Consider the following 24238-nt stretch of genomic DNA (forward strand, 5'->3'; position numbering starts at 1 on the left):
ATATTGAGCACTTACTATTAATTTTTATCCCCAAATAAACATCAAACAAATTGACATTACTTATAAACTTAGCGTTAACCAAGTGGAGTAATTACTTTATAAGTTGACATTTCTCTATAATATGTACTTAAATAATTAGTAGTACTATAGTGCAATACAATGTGAGTATGTAATTGTCACTATAATTTTTTTAATACTCGTAAAAAAATACAAAATAACTCGAGCACAGTCAACAGTGCATCTTCACCTATAATTAATTATATAATGGATAGCATAAATAATAATAATAATAATAATAATAATAATAATAATAATAATAATAATAATAATAATAATAATAATAATAATAATAATAATAATAATAATAATAATTCAATAATGGATAGCCAGTATGCCGATTTTGCATATAGGGCAGGCATGGGTAGTTAAGTGCATTAATTTCACTATTTTGGTCCCAACTTCCACCCTATAATAATTTATACTTCTCTCGTCCCATAAAAATAGGTTGAATTTCCTTTTTTCGTTCGTCTCATAAAAATAGTTCATATTCATTTCTGAAAACATTTTTCTCCTTTCTTACTTTATTATTTATATGCCCCACCATCCACTATATTATATGCCCCACCAATTACACATTAAAACCTGTGTCATTCCCAATTAGTATATTTCTATTAAACGGATGGAGTATTATTTCATTTTCAATTTTCCTACTTAAAATAAAATGGTTAATTGCAGAAAAATAATAAAGTTTAATCAAATTTTGATATGTACGTGCAACTTTTAAATTAACTGAAAATATGAGTATGTTATAAGTTTAGTAAAAGTATACACGCTTCAAGGCATTGAGGGTATTTTCGTCCGAAAAAACTTGGAAACAGTAAAAAAGTACTTCGATTGATATTAATTCATAGTTGATGGACCTCAAATGATATTTTCAAAGTTCACGGGACCTAAAATGATACTTTGACAAAGTTCATGGACCAAAAAAAATATTCCCTCTTATATTTATGTCCAAACATTATTCAATTTTTTTTGTTTATCTAAACAGAATATTAATTAGTTCGGACGATAATAGTCCTATAATAAACAGATTTGGTTTGTTTAATGTTATCTAATATCTTCAATCCCATCCGGTCAATATATATATGGATGCATGGGGTTAATATAAATGCTTAATTAATGCCCTAAGGGATAATTACACAATGATGCACTTATAAAGTTATAAAAATATAAAGCATTTAATCAGCTATCCTTTTTTTGGTTAGTTTAATTAGCTATCTTTGATGTCTTCTAAAACCACGTAGTTAGTTATCTTGATATTAAACAATACTACGAATTAATTAGTCATAATCTTTCTTTCTCACAATAAACAAAGCCGGCCTATACTGCCTAAAGGCTAAAATAATTCAAGCAGCTAATAGAGTTAGTTGGAGGCTTATAAAATAAGTTTTCAATTCAAACTCAAAGTTAACCACTCTCTCATAGCTCATGAAAACTTCTTAGCTGGATTCAATATACGTGAGTATTTAATATTTTATATGCATACTATTTATTTCGCCCAAACACTTAATTTTTTATCCTAGACTAATCCGTTGTCCTATTTTGGAGTAGTATCATTCAATTATATTTATAAGTTTAGAACGATATATAGAGTCGGCGCAAAACACTTAAATTAAGAATGTCAATCAAATCAGTTCATTGGATTTTGGGTTAGTCTTACTAAAATTATTGATTAATCGGGCGTGAGCTAATTGGGTTGGAATTTATGATATTATAAATATACTACCGTAATCCTAAATTTTATTGATTATTATACTATATTAATAAAAATTAGTGTATATATATACAAAAATATTATACATGTATCTTGCAGAGTTTATTTAATTTTATTGATTTGTAATTATTCATTTTTACTAAAATTGCAATTAAAGTATTGAATTAGTTTTTAAATAAGGCTGAAGAAGAAATGAACGAGTAAAGGTCAAATGTGGTCCTAAACATATGGCGGTTTTACGATTTTAGTCCTAAACATTATATTTTGAATTTTTGCATCTCACACATTTGAACTCGGGCCACAATCAGTCCATTTTGGACGGCTCCGTTAAACGTAACATTCAATGGTTGTTTAGCCGATTTTTTACCGGATTAAGCATTTTTATAGAATTTTTTATTATTTCAAAAAATAAAAATTAGTATTATTCTAAAAATTTAAAATTAAAAATCCAAAACCTTTCTCCCCGAAGCCGCCACGACACCCGCAATGGAAGATCGCAATAGGCCTTCACAGGCCATCCCGCCCCAAATTCACAGCCCAAAGGCTACTTAGCCGCCACCGTTTCACCGTCGGCCGGCACCGCTTATCCTTACGGAACAGAAATATAATTCTCCACTCATTTCTATCACTTACAACCACCACACGGATCAATCCACCACAGATCTAAGTCCTAAGCTCAGAATCAAGCACATGAACGCACCAAAAAAGATAAGTAAGCTTTTTCAAATGGTTTTTTCATTTCCTTATGCTCCCCTTATTCCAGTACTGTTTAGCCAAAGTGTATGCTCCTTTCAAACTCTGATTAAATGGAGTAATTGGGGATTTAACATAAACCCTAATTTAAACCCAAATTCAGTTGAAATGCTGGAAATTAATTAATGCAAATTGGAGCTGTAATTGACAGGTGTTGCCGTCGTCGGTGGAGGTGGGGTGGTGCCGGAGGCGGATGGGAGTGAGAGCGCGACGGTGGTAGCGGCGTTGGGACGAACAGAGAAGCGATGGTGATGAGGTACAGGAGAAGAGGAAGAACAAGAGGTTCGAGAAGACGATCCGGTACGCGGAGACGAGGTCGAGAATCAAGGGGAGATTCGCGAAGCGGTCGGAGCTGGAGGTGGAGTCTGCGACGTGCGGCGTCGTTCCGAGCTTCTAATGAGATCCAATCAGATGATCATCAACAAGGTTTTTTTGGACCACTGAAGATGATGATGATGATGATGATGATGATGATGATGAATTTGCGTTTGTAAATATTGTGCTCCTCTTTTGTGAAGTTTTCTATTTCTCTGGAGAAGATGATGATGAATTTCTATGAAGAAGATGACGATGAAGTTTTTTTCTTTTGCATTTTATGTTTTAATTTACTTTTATGTATTTTAATTTCACTATTTTGCTAATAAAAATTAATGAGATAATTAGGAAGCTAATAATCTCACTTAATAACTTGATTGGGTTGAAACTGGTTTAAAAGACTGTTGACCGTCTACTTTTAACGGAACCGTCCAAAATGGACTGATTGTGGCCCGAGTTCAAATGTGTGGGCTGCAATAATTCAAAACATAAAGTTTATTACCAAAATCGTAAAACCGTCATATGTTTAGGACCACATTTAACTTGATAAGACCACATTTAACCTTTAGTGTACTTGAACATAGGGTGAAATAAGTGGGCCAACCCAGCAGGTCTGGGTCATACCCACCCGGATCGGTGCGAACTATTCTGAGTTGAAATTTTATCTTATTAAAAACTTGTAGTCCTAAATCTATTCGAATCAAGTTGCGGGCTTTTCGAAGAGGTCTTTCTTCTTTTGTGCTAAGAGAGTAATGGAATTCCAATTTAATGAAGGAGAATAGATTCATTCTAATTGAGGGAGTGACGCATAATGATTGTGCGTCGTTCTTAATGAAACGCATAACCATTATGCGTCGTTAAGTAATGACGCATAAGGATTATGCGTCGCTTAACGACGCATAAGGGTTGTGCGTCGCTCATGAACGACGCACATTGGTTATGCGTCGTTAAGGCGGCTTTTATCTGCCTCCAGTCACACGCAGATCACAGAACGCACCTTCATACACTTTCAATTCCTCTATCTCGGCGATTTCCGGCGTTTTCTGGCAATTTCCGGCGATTTCTCCATAAGATCCGGTAATTTGTTCATCAATTTAGCTACATTCATCATTATTCATGTTTATTGTGCTTTCATTTGTTAGTTTTACCCAATTTATACAAATTAGGGCTTGTAGGAAAATGTCCATAATTGTCGTTGGTTTATATGTTTTTGATGCAGAAATCATGCAAGTATTTGTGAGTTTGTATTGGGGTGGTAGAGTAGTTCAACTACCACATATGGGTATTGGTTATGACCCACCTCGTGCGAGGAGCTCCATTATATTAAATTCATGTGTTTCCTATTATGAGTTGGTAGCAATGATTTGTGATGCGATGGGAATAGATATGAACCAACACACAATTGAATTATTATGGAGACAATGTATAGTCTATGGTTCCGGTATGAGTTATACATGTTCTGTGATTCGCAATGATGATAGTGTAATGTTTATGTTCAACAATGCTCAAAATTCAAGTGGGTGTATTGAATTATTTGTTGAGTATTCACCTGTGAGGAGTGAAGAAATCCCACCAGTTGTTGATTATGGTATTGGAGCATCTGCGAGGTTTGAACAAATGAGTTTTGAGTGTGGTATTGGATCATCTGCGAGGGTGGACCAAATGAATGAGCAGAGAGATGTTGTAGATGTTGTAGATGTTGCTGATGTTGGTGTTGGATTGAATGATGAGGTAGATGATGCAGATGATCTTGATGAGCCAAGGCCACTATCCGAGACAGAGCCAGACCCCGATCTCAGTGATGGTGATGGTGCTGATGATGTCGGTGCTAGTTCTGATGATGAGATAGTACCATGTAAACCTGTTATGCAAGGTGAACAACCACTTCCGGAATACAATCCTAATGGGTTTAGATTCTTTCGTGAATTACCAAGTCGTCCTTCTGGAGTATCGGATGATGTGGGAGGTAATGAACACAGCCTTTTGTATTGGAATGAGAATGAGCCGCATCGGATTGTGTTGGGAACAAAATTTGATTCCAAGCTACACGTGAAAACTGCTATAACTATGTGGAGTTTATGGAATGAAAAACAGTTTAAGGTTGTCGAGAGCAAATTAAGAAGGTGGCATGCTGTATGCAAATTTCCAGCAGGAACGACAGTCACAGGGGCAGGCATCATCAGCACCACCGATGCTGAAAAGGCGAGGGAATGTAAGTGGGAGGTTTCAGTTACACAAAGGTCGCATGACGATATGTGGGAAGTTAGGAAGTGGAAGAATCGACATACCTGTATAGGCCATCGTGCTAATAGAGATCATGCTAACTATTCAGCCCCAATGATAGCTCTGTTGATTCGACATCATGTGCGACAATGTGCCGATTTCAAGGTCTTCTCAATAATAGCTGATATTCAAGACAGATTTGGTGTGTTAATCAGTTATAAGAAGGCGTGGTATGCAAAGAGAAAGGCTATAGAGTTTGTATACGGTGGATGGGAGGAGTCGTTTAGGCAGTTGCCAAGCTACATGTTTGAACTCCAGTCACAGAATATGGGCACAATTGTTGAGTGGAAGCATAACGATCTGTTGAGTCAGAGGCGTACAATGGTGTTCAACTATGTTTTCTGGGCATTTGGGCCTGCAATACATGCGTTCCAGAAGGCCGCACCGGTGTTAACAGTGGACGGGACTCACCTTCGAGGAAGATTTAAAGGTAAGTTGCTTGTTGCTTGTGGTTTTGATGCTAACAAGACATGCTTGCCTATTGCATATGCTGTGGTGGATGAAGAAACCAATGACAGTTGGTCGTGGTTTTTGGATCATGTCAGAACTCATGTAGTGAAATACGAGAGGGAGGTGTGCATTATATCAGATAGGCATAAAGGACTCTTGAATGCAATGGAGTCTGAAATCATGACTAGGGCCCCGCAGATACACCACAAATTTTGTTTGCTTCATGTGAGGGCAAATGTGTTGAAGAAGCACAAGGGCCCCAATGTGAAGGCCATTATATGGAAGTTGGGGGTCAGTTCTCAGGAACGTAAATTTGCCAGAAGACGTCGAGCACTATATGATGTCAACAGTGGTGCGGTTCGAATGCTGAATAGGATTACAAAAGAATGTTGGTCACTGTGCTACGATGGTGGACTTAGGTGGGGGGTGGCCACCACAAACATGTCGGAGTGCTACAATAACGTCTTGAGGGGTGTGAGAGAGTTGCCGATTAGAGCGTTGGTTGATTTGACATTTTGGAGGACGGTAAAATGGTGGGCGGAGAAGAAGACAACAATAGAACACACCGAAGGTGAATTAACCCCATGGGCGAGGGACAGACTTGCTAAGAATGACTCAAAGGGGCGAAAACATTACATCACTGTCATTGACCGAGATCTAGGGAAGTACCATGTCCGAACTCGAGGAAGAATCGTACAAGGAGTGTCAAAGGGCAACAATGTTCAAATAGTCAGGTATTTGGAATCGAGTTGCAGTTGTGGTAAGTGGCAGATGTGGAGAATCCCTTGTTCGCATGCTTGTGCGGTTGCTAGAGACAGAGGTCATGTTATGATTGACCTCATAGATGAGAAGTACTACCTAGGTACATGGAGATCACAGTACTATAGTGAAGTTTCATTTGATGCACCAAGACATGAAGAGTATTGGGTTGCACCTTCATGGAAATTGTGCATCACCCCTCAGCAGTTGATTCCTAGAACGCGTGGCCGAGTTAGAAGAAGGAGGATACTTAATCAAATGGATGTCCAGGAGGAGGATGAACCGAGAGCTCCCCGTCGTTGCAGAAATTGCGGGATAGAGGGGCATGACCGAAGAAATTGCTCAGCCGGTGCCGTTCAGTAAAGTCATGGTAGCCATTTGCATCTGAACTTGTGTATTTGAGATGTTATGTATGTATCAACATTTGTGAGATGTTGTCGACATTTATGATGTGTTTTATTATGTCTAGACTAAAAATTTTGTAACATTATGTGTTTCAAAAAGCCACACACAACCCGGAAAAAATGTTCAAAAATGTGAATTCAGTGCAGAAACGAAATTCACTTGGTGACGCATAAGCATTATGCGTCACCAATAAACGACGCATAACACTTATGCGTTACCAAGTAACGACGCATAAGAGTTATGCGTCACCAAATAGAGACGCATAATAGTTATGCGTCACAAAAGCAATTTCGTTCAGCACTGTTTAGTCCAGAAACTTCGCCCGGTCGGGCGATTTACGTGCCTAAAACGCCCGATCGGGCGATTTTATGTTTCAAAATTTTATATTTGTTTCATAATACGGTTTATATTTGGTATTCGTTTATATTTGTAACCGAATTTTATATCAAAATCATAATACTGATTTATCAAAATCATAATACTTCGCTCGGTCATATGTTGATATTCGTTTATATTTGTTTATCAAAATCATAATACTGTTCATTCAACCATAGCAAAATATATCTAGATGGAGGCGTGAACTTTGTCGGATCATTCAATCATAATATTTGTTGATCCTATTTTTCATCACATAAAAAATAATCAACCACAACCTGTTTCAATAGACACAAATACTGACATATGACCGAAATCTATCTAGATGGAGGCGTGAACTTTGTCGGAGCCTTCCCTTTGTTCTTCCTTGTTGAGAAGCCCCTGAATACATTCTGCATAGCCCGGCCAATCGTACTTGATGATCGTGAGGATCCCGCGGTCGGTGGTCGGAATATTACTTCGTCATGTTCCTCCCCGCCCTCTTCTTCCGGACCCTCTTCTTCCTGACCCTCTTCTTCCCCTCCCTCTTCTTCCGGACCCTCTTCTTCCTGACCCTCTTCTTCCCCCACACGATCCATAAATTGATAATTCTGAAAGTACGTGTCACGTCCTTGTTGAGATGCATCCCAATCAGACACACCTCCAAAGAATGAATCACATGACGCGCGTGCTCCCCATTGCGAGGGCTCAATGCTTGCACCACTCAACTGAGACCATCCTGGGGGATCGTACTCCGGACTCAAGGGCTCTGGTACCGCATACTCAGGTTGCGGTTGCTGCTGCTGCGCCAACCTATGCTGTCGTGTAATCCCGTGCCCACCCGTCCGGACACCCGGCAGTCCATGACGAAGAGAAGTTGGTGGGCGTGGCGGCACGACCACATTTTGCCGTTGAGAAGATGGATACTCCATCGCATCAGCATGGTTCATCGCACGAAGTGCCGAAGCAGCCATGTCTCGAATCTGCCTGAACCGAGGGTCTGTGTCATGCTCAGAGGTCAAATGCCATATCCCCTGAAGGGTCTCAACCTAGATAACAAAAATACAAATGACATCATACCACTTGGAGCAATACAAACTTTAAACTAAACTAAAGACGTTTTTATATACAAAAACATCACATACCGCCAATAAATTAGAAGAGGCTGCCTCGTTCATCCCGTCAGTTGACTGTGTCCCAGGTTGAACTAGGTACGACACGGTGATCCTATTGTACCACGCCATATAACCCGGATTAATGCGACCATCTAGTGTCGCCGTTGCGTGGTCAAAAGTTGCTTGGAACCTGTCGTGGCGCAAGTCCCATTCATCAATGAAGAACTTATGTACCTTAGCCCAATCAGCGCCCTTCCTCCCACGGCGATGACTTTTACTCAAATGGCCGGAGCTATGTAGCATCCTATCACAGTACTGAGGAATACGCTGGTAGCGGTTAAATTGTCGACAAACGCGTCCAGCCTCGTGTGCCTCGACAAATGACCAGCACACCAAATAAGTATCGCACAAGTAGGATGCAGTCGAATCAATGCAGTACTCAGGGAGGATACAGTCTGCATAGGGTGTCCACAGAAACTACAAACAAATAAAATAAAAAACACAATTAATTTCATACTATAGTAAGTAAATTCATTAATTAAGACAACACAAATAAATTTCACCTGGCCAGGACGGATCAGTGATAACTGATCACGATAATGAGCTACTGAATGTCGAGGCGCATTTCCAATTTCAGTAACTCCGTGCCACCTATACATAATATTAATGTCAAAAGTTATCAACAAAACACATAATTATGTGAGTTAATTTAAACAAAAACATTACTTGGCTCCGCACGGGGTATACGGCGTGTGCATAGGCGATATCAAGAAGGCTGGCCTCAATGTAGGCATTCTTTCCCAGGCCCACAGCTGCAAGAGAACCATAGGTCCACCGACATCTCTTCTCTGTCTGCCTACAGAAGCCTCGCACAAATAATGATACAGGTATGCTAACGCAGCACTACCCCAACTGATATTAGCCACATCTTCCGGATCGTCTAAGGCATTTAACCACATAAAGGGGACCTTGCACCCTGTGGTGTCCGGTAAAATAAGCCCCCCTAACAGGATCAGAGCATGTATGCGTGCTCTTTGAATGTATGCATACACAGGCAGCCCATCACCCAACGGCATCGTCGCTTGGTGGATCAGAGACGTCATCAACAAACCACCGTGCTTCGTTTCGGTTTCTGAGTCAGGTATCCATCCCAACAAATCTCTACACTTGCTGGACCAATCTTCAAATCCAACAGGGTAGTCACGGCCAGTGAAAGCACGACCGTCTGCTCTCAAACCCCACAGGCTTTGCACATCCTGTAAGGTAACAGTAACTTCCCCAACTGGAAGGTGGAAACAGTGTGTCTCAGGCCTCCAGCGCTCGATCAAGGCAGTTATTAGCTCATTGTCCATCCTCATCGGTCTTCCACATTCAACCACGCCTCTGAACCCCCATACACCTAGCCAATACATCACATTTTCATGTATAGGCAATGCCCACACCTTACTCTCCGTCCTACGACTTCTCAACACATTTGTTGTGCCATTCGCCAACAACGAGCTTGAAATGTGTTCGCTCTGATGAAACAGTAGTGATGGATCCTCAGGTCCATAGCATAACTGTTGTTCGGAACTTGCAGATGCCATCTACTTCAAAACATTCACCCATGCTTCAAATTTTTTTCATAACAACTCAACAATCAACAAGCTAACTAAATTGCAACTTAGGGGCACAATATATGCATAAAATCGCCCACCAAAAGGGGCACAATTACAAAAACTTAATCAATTGCTTCTACCCATTCAATTATATGCATATGAAATACCCAAATTACGGAAAATCGACCAACAAATCCAACAATTTCATCATAAACGCTAATTTTGCTAAATTAAATCCATATGAAATACACAAATTACGGAAAGTCGTCCAAAAATTCCATCAATTTCATCATAACCCATAATTTCATCATAATCGCTACTTATATGCAACAAAACAACACAAAAATACCAAAAATCCATCAATTTAATCAAAAACCCTACTTTTACTAAATAACGGAAAATCTGCCCAAATTAAACATTAAAGGATGTATTTAGCCAAATTGAAGAACAATTACCGGAAAATGGTTGCAAAATGGTGGTAATTCGCCGGATTTTGCTCGGATTCGTCGGAAATCGCCTGCCTCGCCTGCTTCGCCTCTTTCGTCGCGTTTCTGCCTGATTCTGCCTTCTGCCCGTTTTAAAACTCAACTAACGACGCATAAGTATTATGCGTCGATAACTAAAGACGCATAAGAGTTATGCGTCGCTATTAAACGACGCATAAGTATTATGCGTCTCTAATAAACGACGCATAAGTGTTATGCGTCTCTAATAAACGACGCACAATGGTTATGCGTCATTAACTAACGACGCACAATGATTATGCGTCGTTTAATAGCGACGCATAAGGATTATGCGTCTTTTTGTTAGTGACGCATAAGAGTTATGCGTCACTCCCTGAGGCGGAATACGACTAATGCTCTTCATTAAAATGGAATTCCATTAAAATCCTTTACCAAAAAAAGAATTGATCCGCTTTTCGAATCAAGCCACATATATTCAAGCTTTATTGACATCTCTTATTTCTATAGTAGTGTCTTGCGGTGGCCTATATACGTGACATCTCTCACAAGTAATCAGTATAAAATTTACTACCTGTGTAGTAAAATTTCAACAGTACATATTGATATTATCAATCATCCTCACCGCAAAATTCAGTAATTTCTCAAAAAATATATACTCCCTCCGTTCCGCGGTAGTGGAGGCGTTTCTTTTTCGACACGTGATTTAAGAAAAAAATTGTGTTAAGTGAGTTAATTAAAGGAAGAATAAAGTAGGAAATGAAAAAGGCGGAGAGATGAATAGAGAATAAAGGAAGATAGAGTAAAATAAGGGATAAGAAATGTATTGATTTTTCACTAAAGAGAGAAATGACTCAACTACTATGAAACGTACCAATATAGCAAAATGACTCCACTAATATGAAACGGCGGGAGTATATAAGTGGATGAAAGAATACCATGAGTCCATGACCTAACAAAAAGGTCATTTCCCAAGTAAACTCAGGAAGTAAGTATGTTATAGGCTTTCTAATGCTTGAAAACCATTCAGCATCTTCTGCAGTCCTAACCACCACCATCCTTGCGGTCCACAAGCGCGACGAGCTCGACATTATCGGGATCCTCTCGAGCTTCGACAGCCTCTTTCGTGTTGTCAACATCATCAGAAAGGATAGAAGAGCTTGGATCAGTTCTAGGAACCAAGAAGAGCAGGAAGAGCGGGGCGATCCTCAACACGTTCCTGATCAGAATGGCGAGCCACATGTTCCTGAACTCTGTTCGTGTAACGTTCAAGACGTGGAGCAAGAGCCCCCCCAGCCACGAGGAAGTGAGGAGGCCGGCATTGTCTATAGACATGAGCAGGGCAAAGAAGGTGCCCTCAATGCCGGGTGGGCACATCTTGGAGCTCAGAACAAGAAGTGGCATCCATTTGAAGCGTCCGATCATTTGGCTCACGCTTGCATCAACCACCACGAACACAAAGTCGGGCACACCGAGCCACAAGTTCCAGCGCAGCACCAGCGCCAGATCCAGCATCCCTGAGAGGCAGGACAGGATCTGAGCCCAAAAGAGCAGATCGCGAAATGGATAGTCTTTTAGGCCGTATTGGTATAGTATAGCCCCGAGGAGCGATCCCACGGAGCCTATTGCCATGATATAACCAATTATTTGCTGCATAAATATCAAAGTTTAGTAGTAGCATATTGTAGCATAAGTACTAATTAGTTGACATGTACCTTAGAAAATGAAGGGCCGGATGGTGAATCCGTGACCCAATAAAACATCCCCTCGGAAACGTTTAGGCCCAACGAGAAGGACAAGAACATGTACAAGCACGGCCTCCACACGTCTGGGCATTTCAACGTCCTCCACATAGCTTTACCAGCATTGGCTAAGTTCTGGCTGATCTAATTTTAGAAACCAAACAGTATTAATTAGTATTCACATTTGAATCTTGATCCACCACAGTTATGAATTAGTACCTGTTCATAAGCAAAGACGGATACGCATTGTTCCTTGAGCAATATTCCAACTACGAAGACGAGACCAGCTGGTATCGTTAACAAGCCATATACACCCTTCCATTCAAAAGGCAATATAAAAAGGTTTAACAAACACATTTTTCAGTAGCTTATATACTCTGGACCAAAATCAGAGAAGGCTAGCTAACCTGTGGCCCGATTAGGTGAACGAATATACCACTCAAAGAGAATCCCACGAGAGCCCCAATCGAGGAGCTCAAGGAACATAAGCTCTGCATGTCAGCTGCCAGGGAATGATGAAGGCCGCTTTTCTGTGCCACACATGCATCGATAGTAACATCTGCAATCGCAACACTGGCGCTTGATGCTGTCAATGAAAGCAATGCTAATACTATGTGTAGTCCCGGGTGCAGCGACAAGAACAGCATGGAGATGATTCCTAGGGAACCTGGAAAAGGAAAGTTTGATAGCATAATCAAATACTCTGATGCCTCTAAAGTTTGTAAATGAGAACTATTTTTCTTGTTGGCTCAAGAAACATGCTGCATTTCTGATTGAAAAATGTGCACTAATTCAAAATCCCATTTGAACTTCATAATCAATGAAATATCTTTACAATAGGGAATTGAGACAGTTAGCTCATTTCACATAGCTGAATTAGGGAGCATTGGCACATAAATCTTGATCACAATATTTGAACAATCACAGTATATTCTGATTTACTTGCTACACCAAATTTTTGAGACAAACATACTACATCGATCTTTGGAGTGGAGAAACCTCACTCCACAAGCACTCTCTTTATCAGATAACAACTACACGGTGCTGGTAACACGAAAAACTCATTACTCATTCGACATCAACATTCATCCAAGTTAAGGGGCATCGACTAGTAAGAACGACACAAACATACAACAAAGGAAATCTTTAAGTATAGCATCAACACAAACACAAACCTAATTCAAGAAATTAATGCACTAGCATTTGACAACCTAGGCATCCCAAAGAGGCAATAACAAGAACTCCACAACTAAATAAGAACTTATAATTAGTTACCAGCAAAAACGAAATAAGGTCTCCGATGATACCCCGAAATCGGAACGACGTCAGTTAGGATACCCCAGAGCGGCTTGACGATCCAGGGAAGAGATGTGATGCCGGCGTAGACCTGAGCCTCAGATGGCTGCACCTTCTGCACATCCTTCATGTAAAACTGCGTCCCAACTCTTGCAAGAGCTCCACCTAAGCCTTGGCTCACGCCATACACACTCACAACTCCAAACACAAAGCTCCAATGCAATTCTCTCGCAAGCATCTTGAACCAATGCACAGGGCTGTACAAAATGCTCCGCACCTCGCTCTCCGGCGCTTCCTCGCCGTGAGTTGGGAGCCTCTCTTCCTCCCCCATCACTCTGCAATCTACAACAAAAATGTCTCCGGAGCCGGAAAAATCTGATCTTTATACAAGATTTGTGAAGGGAACTCCGAAAAAGTCAACTTGGATCTTGATTTGACATAGAAATGAAAAGGGTCGGAATCCCAGATGGGATTTCGCAAATCTTGGATTCAGCTCTCATGAATCTTGTCTAAAACCGATGATTTCTTCATCTGAGAGGAAAAAAGATGGAAGCTTTGGATTAATGTGATAACTATTTATCGGCTATGGCTATGCATTTGACCAGAACATAACTGTTGCTTACTTGACAAATAGCAATGGTGCAGATCTTCACAGAGGCAAGGTATAGTTTTGCTCAAGATCTTTCTTTTTTTCGCTTGTGGGAAAGATAATGTCAAATTCAGATAGCAAGGAGAAAGTTCCAAGGCAAGAGGTAGGTTGCTGAATGCAACGGTTTACATTTCAACAAACATTATACTACTCCTATATTAAAAATCTCAGATCGTATATTATCAGATTCTTTAACATGTTCATTTATCAAGATTGAGGGAGTTAAAATAAAGTGAAACATAATCCATTTATTTTGAAATGTTGAAACTTGAGAGATCTTTAAAAAGAGTGAAAAGGGTATTTTCTTTTCGTACTTCAATCAGTATTCTAATTTTGGACTTGAACTTTTATTATTGCTAATCAACCTTTAATGTTACAAGATGACAAAAGAGATGAGTAGAAAAATTCACCCTTTAAGAGATATTGACTGATGAATGATTTTACTTCATACAAGTGAAGAAGTAAATATGAATTTTTTTCTCAAGAAAGGAAGTGGAAAATAAAATAACATCTTATTGTAGTTGGAGATAGTTGAGCAAATTAGTGAAATTATTGGACAAATAAAGCAACTTAATTACATATGCCTGTCCGATACGGGAAATTCGGCATACTATCGATTATAGAGTTAATTTTAGGTGAAAATTTTGATTGATTGAAATATAATCAAGAATTCTTGCATGGTTTTGTAATTTTTATAACTATTAAAAATTTATAGTGACAATTACATTGGATTGTACCCTACAAAGGGCAAGAGAAGCCTAACTTCTGCCATATCATGATCATCTATAATGTTTGGTAAAATAATTCAGTTTCGGGTGTGAGTATCATGTATTATTCACTTTATTGTAATCGAGGCACATTATTTTGAATGGGAATATTTCGTATGATGAGCTACAAAGTTATTTAATAAAATAGTAATTTATAATATAAAACATAGGGCTAGGCATCAATTAATGCACCATTTTACAGTTTTAACATAACATTTTTTATAACCAAATATCACACCTGATAACTTTTTTATAACCAAAAAAATTTATTAATTTTACTAGAAATTAAATAATTATTGCACATTTAGCCAATGAGTTGAGTTGAGAGAAAATAAACTAGAATTAGAATGGGACGAGTTATAATGGTGTGATTAAAATTTGCAGATGGGTAAAAAGGTCACTTTCCCAACACAAAATGCTTCCCTAAACAATTTCAATAATCCATTATTCAACAGCAAAACTACCAACCTGGTAATGTGATGAACAAATACAACAAAGTTTGTGGTTGAAATGAAAAGGCACTTTGCTACACAATTTGGATGGAAGGTTCCAAAGCGGATCAAGTAGAAGTCTACACTCTCGTTTGCCACTGTAAATGCTAGTTCGTTCAAACTTCACCATATCCGAGTCTTTTTTACCATGGTGGCTCATTGCCTAATGCATGATGCCGACTTCATTTTACCCTCCTCCTTTCTCTATCTCTGTCTCTCTCGCGAGTCCTTTCTCTGTCGTGATCATCCCTCTCCCTGCTGCCACTCTTTTCACGGCCCCTCTCCTGCTCCCTTCCTCTGTCACTATCCATCTCGTGTGGTCTATCCCGGTCACGGTGTCTGTCCCGCTCTCTGTTCACCTCATTCTCCCTATCTCTGTCTCGGATGGATGATTTCCGCTGAGGGCTATGGCTTCTGCTTTGGCTACGGCGACGCTTTTTTGATGGCTCGCGTGAGTCATCTTGTGGGTTCCTCCTCTCGGAAGATATCTCTGCAGTTTGATTAACATGAGTTTGGCATTTCACAGCAAGTAGCTACATTAAAAAAATTTGAACGGCGAAATATTCAAGAGCTCTCATGACTAGGCTTCCTCAAACTCTAAATCACATAGACAATGACAATGACTAGAAATTTGAGGTTGGCTTGTTATTGAAAAGTTATGTAATGACAATCCCTTCTTAACCTTGGTACTCTACTTACTTCTGCCAGAAGCATGCGCATTTGAGTCAACTAGACCATATTCAACCAGCAGCCGACTCCTGTGCACAGCAACTTTTCTCTCAATTTCCTCCGGATTCTTTATCCCCTGTTCTTCAAGGGATTCGCGGTATTCCATCAGAGCAACCTCAAGATGCCTCATTTTTTGTCTGTGACACGATCATATATCATATAGCATTATACATATAATATTAGACCATGTGCTCATAAATTAAACAAAATGAGATCAAGTAAATCTGAACAATATAGAACTCTTGATGTTCCAGCAGAATCAAATTAGTACTACAATTTATTAGTGAAGCATCATGCCAACCCAAAAGCACATTCAAAATTAAAATTAAAAAATAAAATTTTACTCGAGCTAAGGGCTAATTACTGGTGAGGGTGGATCAAATGAATTGTGGCAAATGAGAAGACTGAAGATCACTCAACACCCTTCCTATAATGAGAATTTAGGACATTGAGACATATCATGTTAACTTCCAAAAAAATTTGATTGAATGCATTACTAATTACAGAAAGAAATGACAAGTTACCTCTGCTCTTCATTCATGCCACCACTGTCTAGATATGCTGAATTACTGGCATCAGTAGTAAGGTCCAGCTCCTCTGTTTTGTTGACAGCATCACCAGCATTTTCACTACCAGAAGATGAATAAGTCAACCCCAGGTCTCTAGTACTTTTATCACGCTCCTCATCACTTTCCTCATCCTCTCTAGCCCACTTAGAGGAAGGGAGAATTGATTCATTTTTTCCTTCGTCATTGTTAATCTCAGGTAGTAAGTCTGGGGAGGAAATAATTGGTCCTCTCCCCATTGACTGCACACTGGCATCCATTTTACCACCCCTTACTGATAGTTTCCCTGGTTCCCTTTCAGAGATTAACTCCTTCTGTCCGCTTGGGTATCTTCCAGAGCTTGACTGGCTATGAGCAGACTTTAACTCATCATCTAGTTCGTAACCCCTTTGCTTTTCTGCCTCTTCCAGATAAAGCAATCGAGCGACCATTATTTCTCTTCCACCAACCAGTGATAACCCATTGTGTCTGCAACGTCTTTCCAGTTCACTAAGGGGCAAACTCAATAACTCCCTCATGGCAGCTCCTTTACCAATTGCTAAAGCAGCATCTTGGTTAAACTTTTCCCCATCACCCACTTCTGCAGAACCAGCCTTCCTCTCTAACTCAGGGGCATCACCACATATAGAATGGAAAGGGGTTACACCTGAGTTACTAGATCGAAGAAAGGTAGCTCGCAGTCCATTGACATATGCATCCGAGAACAGAAACCAGTCAGCCCATACTTGAAGAACTTTCAAAACACGTTCCTGAAAATATCAGAAGAGAAACCTTAATTTCTGACAGGGGAAGTCAGACAACATTTTCATGATACTGAATCAGATAATCATTACCTTTAGGGCTTCAGCTGTAATTCGTCCAGTTACACTACGATACAAATCATTGAAGCTTTCCATAATGTCTGGTAAAGTTGCTTCAAATTTGGTACGATAAGCAGATGCATTTTTCACAGGGGCACTGCTATTGTGCAGAATGTCTGAGACTAACATGAGTCTAGCAACTTTTGTGGGAATTGGAGTTTCTTTAAGAGTCAAAGACTCGGTCAATACTTCGACCACCTGAAATGCAATTATGGACATATTTATATAGAGACAACATCAGCGTCACATTGGCAGGAAGACTCCACACCCCCCTCCCCCCCCAAAAAAAACTGCACTTCCTCATGCAACGATTTTTCAAGCCAAGCAAACTTGTTGTATTAATTAACATAAGCTTCAGCAATCACCTCTCCTGCAGCATCAGCATTGTCTAGAGAAAATCCCATGGCTTCTTTTATCTGGCTTCTCTCCAATGTCAATGCACGTAACATGTCCTCAAATTCATCTCTTTGGGTATCTGTCAGTGTCCGTTCCATCTCCACACGCTGTAAAAAATCACAAGATGGAGCATATAACATATAAATATGCACAGCATAATCAATATTGAAAAGTATAAGCGCCAGCAAACAGCATGAAAGATTGGAGTAGTAAGTACTTTGCTTTTCCCTGCAGCATAAGTGCTCCCAGCTTCCTTTTCACGCTCAAAGCCTTTTGTTGTTGGTAATGGAGGGGGTATCCATCTTTACATAAAAATAGCAGGGTGTGAACAACAATACATACTGTCCAAACTCAAATGTTCAACAAAAAGGGAATTATCCAATATTTTAGTTTCTAACAACTTTTCATGCATGAAAGCAATAAAAAACAGTAAACCAAACTCCACTTCATAAATTAAAATAGTTTATAAACCCTCAAATTATAGAGTCGAGTTTGAGATGGACGCAAAATTTGTGTGTTTTATAAAAAAAATTCCATTTACCTTCCACTACCAGTGATCATGATAAAAGGTTCCGTTCGCCATCGCTGAAGTGTATCACCCTGCATTAAACAAGTGTAATTTGAAATCAGTGCTGCTATCTCTAGCTAGATATGGAGGATTATGGGATTAACTATGTTCTTTATAAATATTTCAAATTACCAGTAATAATAGTAGTAATAATAACAATACTGATGATGATGGTGATGGTGATGGTGATGGTGATGGTGATGGAGGTGGTGATAACAAAAAGCTCACCTGAGCAAATGAATAGAGCCTCCACACATAGTAAGTATGTTCCTTAGAACCAAGCTCAAACAAAAAACTAAATAGAGGATTTCCACGGCCTCGCTCCATTATTGCTTGTTCAAAAGCACAGCCCCCATCCAGAACATAGAGAGCCATTGTATCAATAATATGTAGGAGATGATCATCATCAGGAGGAATAACATTTATATCAGGTACATTTGGTGTAAGTACCTACACATCCAAGAAAGAAATTGGTCCCAAGTATTAGTCAACATCATTTAGAGTGAAAAAAGAAAATTACAACTCCCATTTATTGAGATTCAGATAGCCTTGCTTTTATTAATTATGTTAGTTTTCAAATATTTGAGTAATTAGTCTCATTGCATAGTTTGTGCATACCTGGTACAAAAGTTGATGCCACATTAAAAGCTTATCTTTGTATTATAGTTGATGCCACATTTTACATAGTGACAGAATATTATATAGCAGGTGTCCACATTTTCCATTTACTGGGGCTTTACCCACTATAAACTGCCAGTCTGCCACCTACATGTGTTCGCAGTATAAACAAGAATGAAACTATAAGCATGAGATTACCGACCAATTCAGAGTTTTGGCTTGGAACGGTAGTTACTGGGGGACCAGAAGGCCCAGACAATATGACAGTTGCCCCCTGGCAACAAGACAATAATGGATTTCATAAGATTAGAAGATAGATAAATAGCATAGCATTAGATCCCATATGAATGGAAGAGCCTCTAAAGCAGTCATTTTAATATCAATCAGATAACAAATTAAGTAAAACATCAAACTCACCTCCTTGCTCCTAATGGCCATATGTCCAGGGGGTGGAGCAGGAAGTGCCTGTGATGGAAGAGAAACAGATTTTCCCCACCCAATTTTCAATTCATATTCATAGACCACCACCCCTGGATTAAAGGAAAGGCAACGATTAGTATTCTTTACATTACATAATTCAGCTAGAGGGCACTCAGTTCAAATGCTTTGGCTAACGTAAGCGAGCAAAAGCCTAATAACCTAGAAGAAACCAAAAAACACATTCTCAACCAGTGCGAAAGGTAATTTTTCAATTTAAATAGTTGACCACTGATTCTTGTATAGCTGAGATTGTGAGAATTGCTAGTCCTAAATCTCACTTTACACCACATAAAACTAGGAGACACCCAAACTCTGAATATGAGAATGAAGACAGGAACTATAGAAATGTCGAACACCTACTAAAATGCTGTGTATGACCATATTCACACATACTGTCCTTGAAGCAACAAAATAGGTGATAAACTTCTGAAATGAATCCATCAGAGCCTTTATTACAAGACAGCATGCGTAGGCGCGTAGCTAAATAAATTTAGAAGACGGTAAGAGATAAAAAGAAAAAAGATTTGAAAATTACTTTATCCAACAGGCAAGGGGTAAAGGAAAAAGGATGAAATGACAACATCAACATAAGCGATAAATAATACTAGTACAAAGAAAACCTGATAAAAATCAAATTACAGATAGACCGATGAAGAACCGCAAACCAACCTTGCATTTCATCCTTAGCAGCTTGAGCTTCCATTCTATTCATAAAAGCCACGAATCCACAATTCCTTTGCCGTCTCCGTTCCTCTTCTGTCCTTGGCCACATGATTTTAACACTAGCAACTGGACCAAATCTTCCAAAAGTCCGCAAGAGGAAATTCTCATCAACCTAAATGGGAAGAGAATAAATAGTAAAAGACACATTAGGTCAGATGTTCCCCATTTGAAGGTGGTTCTAGAAGTGCAGAGAACGAAGCAAGTGAAAACTCCAAAAAGAGTGGGAAATGACACTGGTCAACCTGAGGTGACAAATTGCCCACATAAAGATTTGTGGTCTGTGGATCTCCATCATCAAATGATCCAGGTTTTCCCATTGGATCAAATTCATCTGGCAGCTCATCGAACCGGCTAGATGGCTGGTACAAAGAAATCTAAAACTTAGAAATATTTTAAGCTACACAAGACTAAGCAGATGATATTAACTCATAAATTTGTGAAAGACACCTGGGACATGAGTTAATAAGCAAAAAAACATTCTATCACCATAAAGAAGAGGAATCCAACTTGGAAGATTGCACCTGGTGACTACTAAAATTTACAGGGTAATAGAACTACCTCTTGTTAAGAAAAAATAAGCAATATTAAGAAAGCAACAATAAAGGTTGCAAGAGGCTAGCTGTATATTACTGATAACCAGGCTTTAATCAGAATATTCAAGATTCACAAGGCACTAACCACAGAATTGTCCACGTGGCGTGTATCACGCCCATATTCACGATCTTGATTCTTTCTCTCCCTCATTTCCTGTTCGTGCTTCAGTTCCTCCATAAAATGATCAATATTCCTCGACTTCCCTTTCTCTCTCTCCTTTGGCTTTTCCTCTTTCTGGATACTCTAAAAGAGAGAAGTGAAAAATGATTCAAAACACAAGAATCCATAAAGAAGTGAAAAAAGAAAAAATGATGCTTACTTTCTTTTCATATTCTTTACCCTTTGTTGCCATTGGTGGAGGGATGAAAGATGGAACATACCTGCATAAAGTTTGACTATAATCTAATACCTACTCTGATGATAAGTCAAATTGAAGACACAAAAAAGAACAACAAAACGTTACAGGTAAAACTTAAGCATGCACAACTCAAGAGAGAAAAAAGAGAGCCACCTTGAATATTTTACAAAAGTCAGGCTCAGGCCCTAGAATTAAGCGCATCAATTCCAAACTAAACTAGCCTTCATATATAACAGCTATTCCAATCCATGAAACAAAAAGATGGCTCTAAATCATGTGAAAACTTTCAAATTACTGAGTATATGACAACATCAAATTTCCATGTATATAGTAAAATACACTCAATTGAAATATTTTCTTTTGCAATAATTACTTTGTTCCTCCAATTTAATACTAATACAGTATCCTATATAGCCGTACAGTTTAAATCAAAATCTTTATGAAGCAACTGTAAGGATGGCTGGATGCAAGAATTGGGATATTCTATCTTGTTACTTTTAGATAGAATTAGAAACCATTACATCCAATAGCTGCAGTTTACATCTAAACTCAAATCTAATTGATGGACCTAGAAATTGTAGACTAACCAGCTTAATTTGATTCAGAAATGGATATCAAAATCAAAGGGTGAAATTTGAAGAAGCTAGGCAAACAAAGTATTTCGATAATAAATTCAATTATACAAATTATGCCGAGTTCTGACTTATTCCAGAATTCAGGACCCAATATTTTCCATCACATATACGTGTGTGTGTGTGTATTTACATATGAAAACCACAAACTATATCATTTGCCTCTGACTATCCATCCAAATTTTAGATCAACCAAATAACTAGTTCTCCAGGTGAGAGGTATCCATGAGGGTAAGGACACAGGTTTTTTGTAGCAAGAATGAAGAGTCCAAGCCATAAGTTCTGCTAGTGGGCGAAAGGAAGGCAATCTGTCCCCATTGGCAATTCTAAGAGGTGAAAAGTTTGAAGGAAAATTATGTGCTACGTATGAGCTCAGCTCAATAAACAGACACAGTCGTCTATTCCGTACCACAAAAGTCTACTTTTGCTGATTCTTTGATTGTCTAGTATTCAAGGCATCCGATGTTATTAAGTGATTTTTTCATATGCAATTCAGCATAGTAAGGCTCAAAGTGCATGCTCTTTATAAATGCAGCTGAGAATATCAAAGAATCAGATGCTACATTCTCAATTTTGCTTAACAAATTCTATCAATGTGAAAGGGATAAATGTTTCAGCTTAAAGTTGTGACTTGTGACCCTATAGAGTAGTATCCTGGGAAAGGAAAATTCCAGAAATTTACCACAACACTGAAATTTTATTCTTATTATGTTGGACAAATTAAAAGTGCAACCAAAACTTAGAGCATATATATTAGCTCAGAGAATGGCATAGAATCAGTCAGTCAGTTTTCTACAAGTTGAAAACCCAAAATATCATAGTCTGCAAGTCACCGAGCAGATGTTGTACTGAAGTTCCTAACTGTAATAGCATTGCAACAGAGTTGATCAAAAGCATTTGTTTACCTACTCCCTTTCTTTATACCAGAACCCTCATCTTTGGAATTTCCACCTGCCATCCGCGAATAATAGAAAAGGCCCATATTTTTATTAATTTGTCCATGTAAGAAAGAAGAAATCATTTATTTATCCACATTGCAAAAAACAAACTAAAATTTTACATTTTATGGGCATCATAGACATGTTCGATAATTGCAACTAACCTATTGAATCATTCTTCAGCTTCTCATTTGGGTTGATAGTACCACCTCTGACAAAAGCCTTTGACCCAGGTGTGTTATCTGCTTGAAAAGATTCTACAAATTCCTGATATAACCGTGCAGTTTCATCCTCTGCCCTCTGCAAATATCAACAGATAAGCATGAATATAAGAAAATTCACAGAAACTTGATATGAAGAAAAAATTTAATTATCTTCAATTCAATCAAAAGGAGTCAGTTAGAAAAGAAGATACCTTTTTCTTCGCCTCTTCCTCTTCTCTGTGCTTTTGAAATGGTGTCTTCTTCCGGGCACTCATTATCCTGAATGAGCAGTAGTGCAGTATAATTACATTACACATGTTGCAAAATTTTAAAAGGAACAATTGCTGAACCACAAAAATAATCCAGCAACCATAAAAGCTGTCACAAGCCCAGGTATAATATTCAGACAAGAGTCCATAAACATACAACATTAACCATTTGCAAAAATAACTGCAGATTCAATCAACCGCATTCTACTATACAAGAAAAAATATAGTACTCCAGTAATAAACTTATGCGAATGCAAAAACTGAATACACCGGTAAATTGAGCCATATCCACATTTACCAATTTATTGAGATAATTTAGTATAGATATAGCAGCAGTAATCGCACATGATGATGCACCCACCAGGCACAGAGTAGGTTGATAAATTAAAAATTAGGGATTTTCTACAAGTCACATAAGCTACAAGTATTGTACTTGGTCCCCTTATTCATTGCAAAACCCTCACGAACTTTCGTCTAGTAGTATTAGAGAAATCAAAAACTTTCTCAAAAATGCCAAAATTGTAGAGCGAGAGAAAACACGGAGGAAGAGATAACTTACTGGAGCTTAATGGATCTGCGTGATTAGAAAAAAAATTCTGATGCAGAAAGATTTAAGAGTGTATGAAGCAAAACACAATGCATAGAGCGATTGAGGTTAGGGAAGAGGAGATACTCTGGTTGCCTATTTACCTAAACTGGGTTGAAAACCCGACCCGCATATATGATACGACCCGGAAACTTGTGTTTAGTTGATTCTATTTTATTATCCCATGATAAGGAGTATATTTATATATATAATCCCATAAATCAATATATTTATGAAGTTTCCCCTAAAAATGATTATTTAGTGGGCCGCGAAGAAATGTCCTTAATTGACTTCTACGACGCTAGGCTAAACAGGTAGCTATTTAATGGGCTTAGTTATGGGCCCATTATGGGAAACGTGATTTGGTTTGCGCAGTTTGAACATATATAAATGTTTCTAGTTTTTACTACAGGTGGATTTATACTATAACTTTTATGTAAACGTGATTATTTCACTAACAATTTATAGTGGATCTTCAAAACAATAATTATAGAAATTTGTGATAA

At 38.6% G+C, this 24238-nt stretch overlaps 3 protein-coding genes across 5 annotated transcripts; all 3 read right to left on the reverse strand.

Annotated features, from left to right (window-relative positions):
* Window positions 1–5871: 5871 nt before the first annotated feature.
* Window positions 5872–8966, reverse strand: LOC121783959 (serine/threonine-protein phosphatase 7 long form homolog). Its single transcript, XM_042182143.1, has 5 exons — window positions 8935–8966; window positions 8772–8859; window positions 8239–8685; window positions 7905–8142; window positions 5872–6008 (listed from the first exon to the last, which is right to left on the reverse strand). The coding sequence occupies exons 1-5, from the start codon at window positions 8964–8966 to the stop codon at window positions 5977–5979; spliced, it is 837 nt and encodes a 278-aa protein (XP_042038077.1). The 3' UTR covers window positions 5872–5976.
* Window positions 8967–11065: 2099 nt separating this feature from the next.
* Window positions 11066–14230, reverse strand: LOC121783308 (probable folate-biopterin transporter 2). Of its 2 annotated transcripts, XM_042181340.1 has the most exons (6): window positions 13929–14230; window positions 13285–13836; window positions 12417–12676; window positions 12229–12324; window positions 11983–12153; window positions 11066–11917 (listed from the first exon to the last, which is right to left on the reverse strand). In XM_042181340.1, the coding sequence occupies exons 2-6, from the start codon at window positions 13634–13636 to the stop codon at window positions 11312–11314; spliced, it is 1485 nt and encodes a 494-aa protein (XP_042037274.1). In that variant the 5' UTR covers window positions 13637–13836; window positions 13929–14230; the 3' UTR covers window positions 11066–11311. The 2 variants fall into 2 exon arrangements, with proteins under 2 accessions (XP_042037274.1, XP_042037275.1); XM_042181341.1 differs by having other exon boundaries at window positions 13285–14230.
* Window positions 14231–15122: 892 nt separating this feature from the next.
* LOC121785101 (protein RRC1-like) lies at window positions 15123–23867 on the reverse strand. Of its 2 annotated transcripts, none has more exons than XM_042183457.1 (18): window positions 23706–23867; window positions 23090–23156; window positions 22839–22974; window positions 22642–22687; window positions 21066–21126; window positions 20831–20980; window positions 20395–20511; window positions 20099–20264; window positions 19367–19479; window positions 19152–19223; window positions 18560–18781; window positions 18305–18363; window positions 17981–18065; window positions 17733–17870; window positions 17341–17565; window positions 16466–17256; window positions 15912–16078; window positions 15123–15702 (listed from the first exon to the last, which is right to left on the reverse strand). In XM_042183457.1, exons 2-18 carry the CDS (start codon window positions 23150–23152, stop codon window positions 15395–15397), a joined length of 2919 nt encoding a protein of 972 aa, XP_042039391.1. In that variant the 5' UTR covers window positions 23153–23156; window positions 23706–23867; the 3' UTR covers window positions 15123–15394. The 2 variants fall into 2 exon arrangements, with proteins under 2 accessions (XP_042039391.1, XP_042039390.1); XM_042183456.1 differs by having other exon boundaries at window positions 20831–20989.
* Window positions 23868–24238: the final 371 nt, after the last annotated feature.

Source organism: Salvia splendens, chromosome 21 (genome assembly GCF_004379255.2).
Source record: "Salvia splendens isolate huo1 chromosome 21, SspV2, whole genome shotgun sequence".
Taxonomy (NCBI): Eukaryota; Viridiplantae; Streptophyta; class Magnoliopsida; order Lamiales; family Lamiaceae; genus Salvia; species Salvia splendens.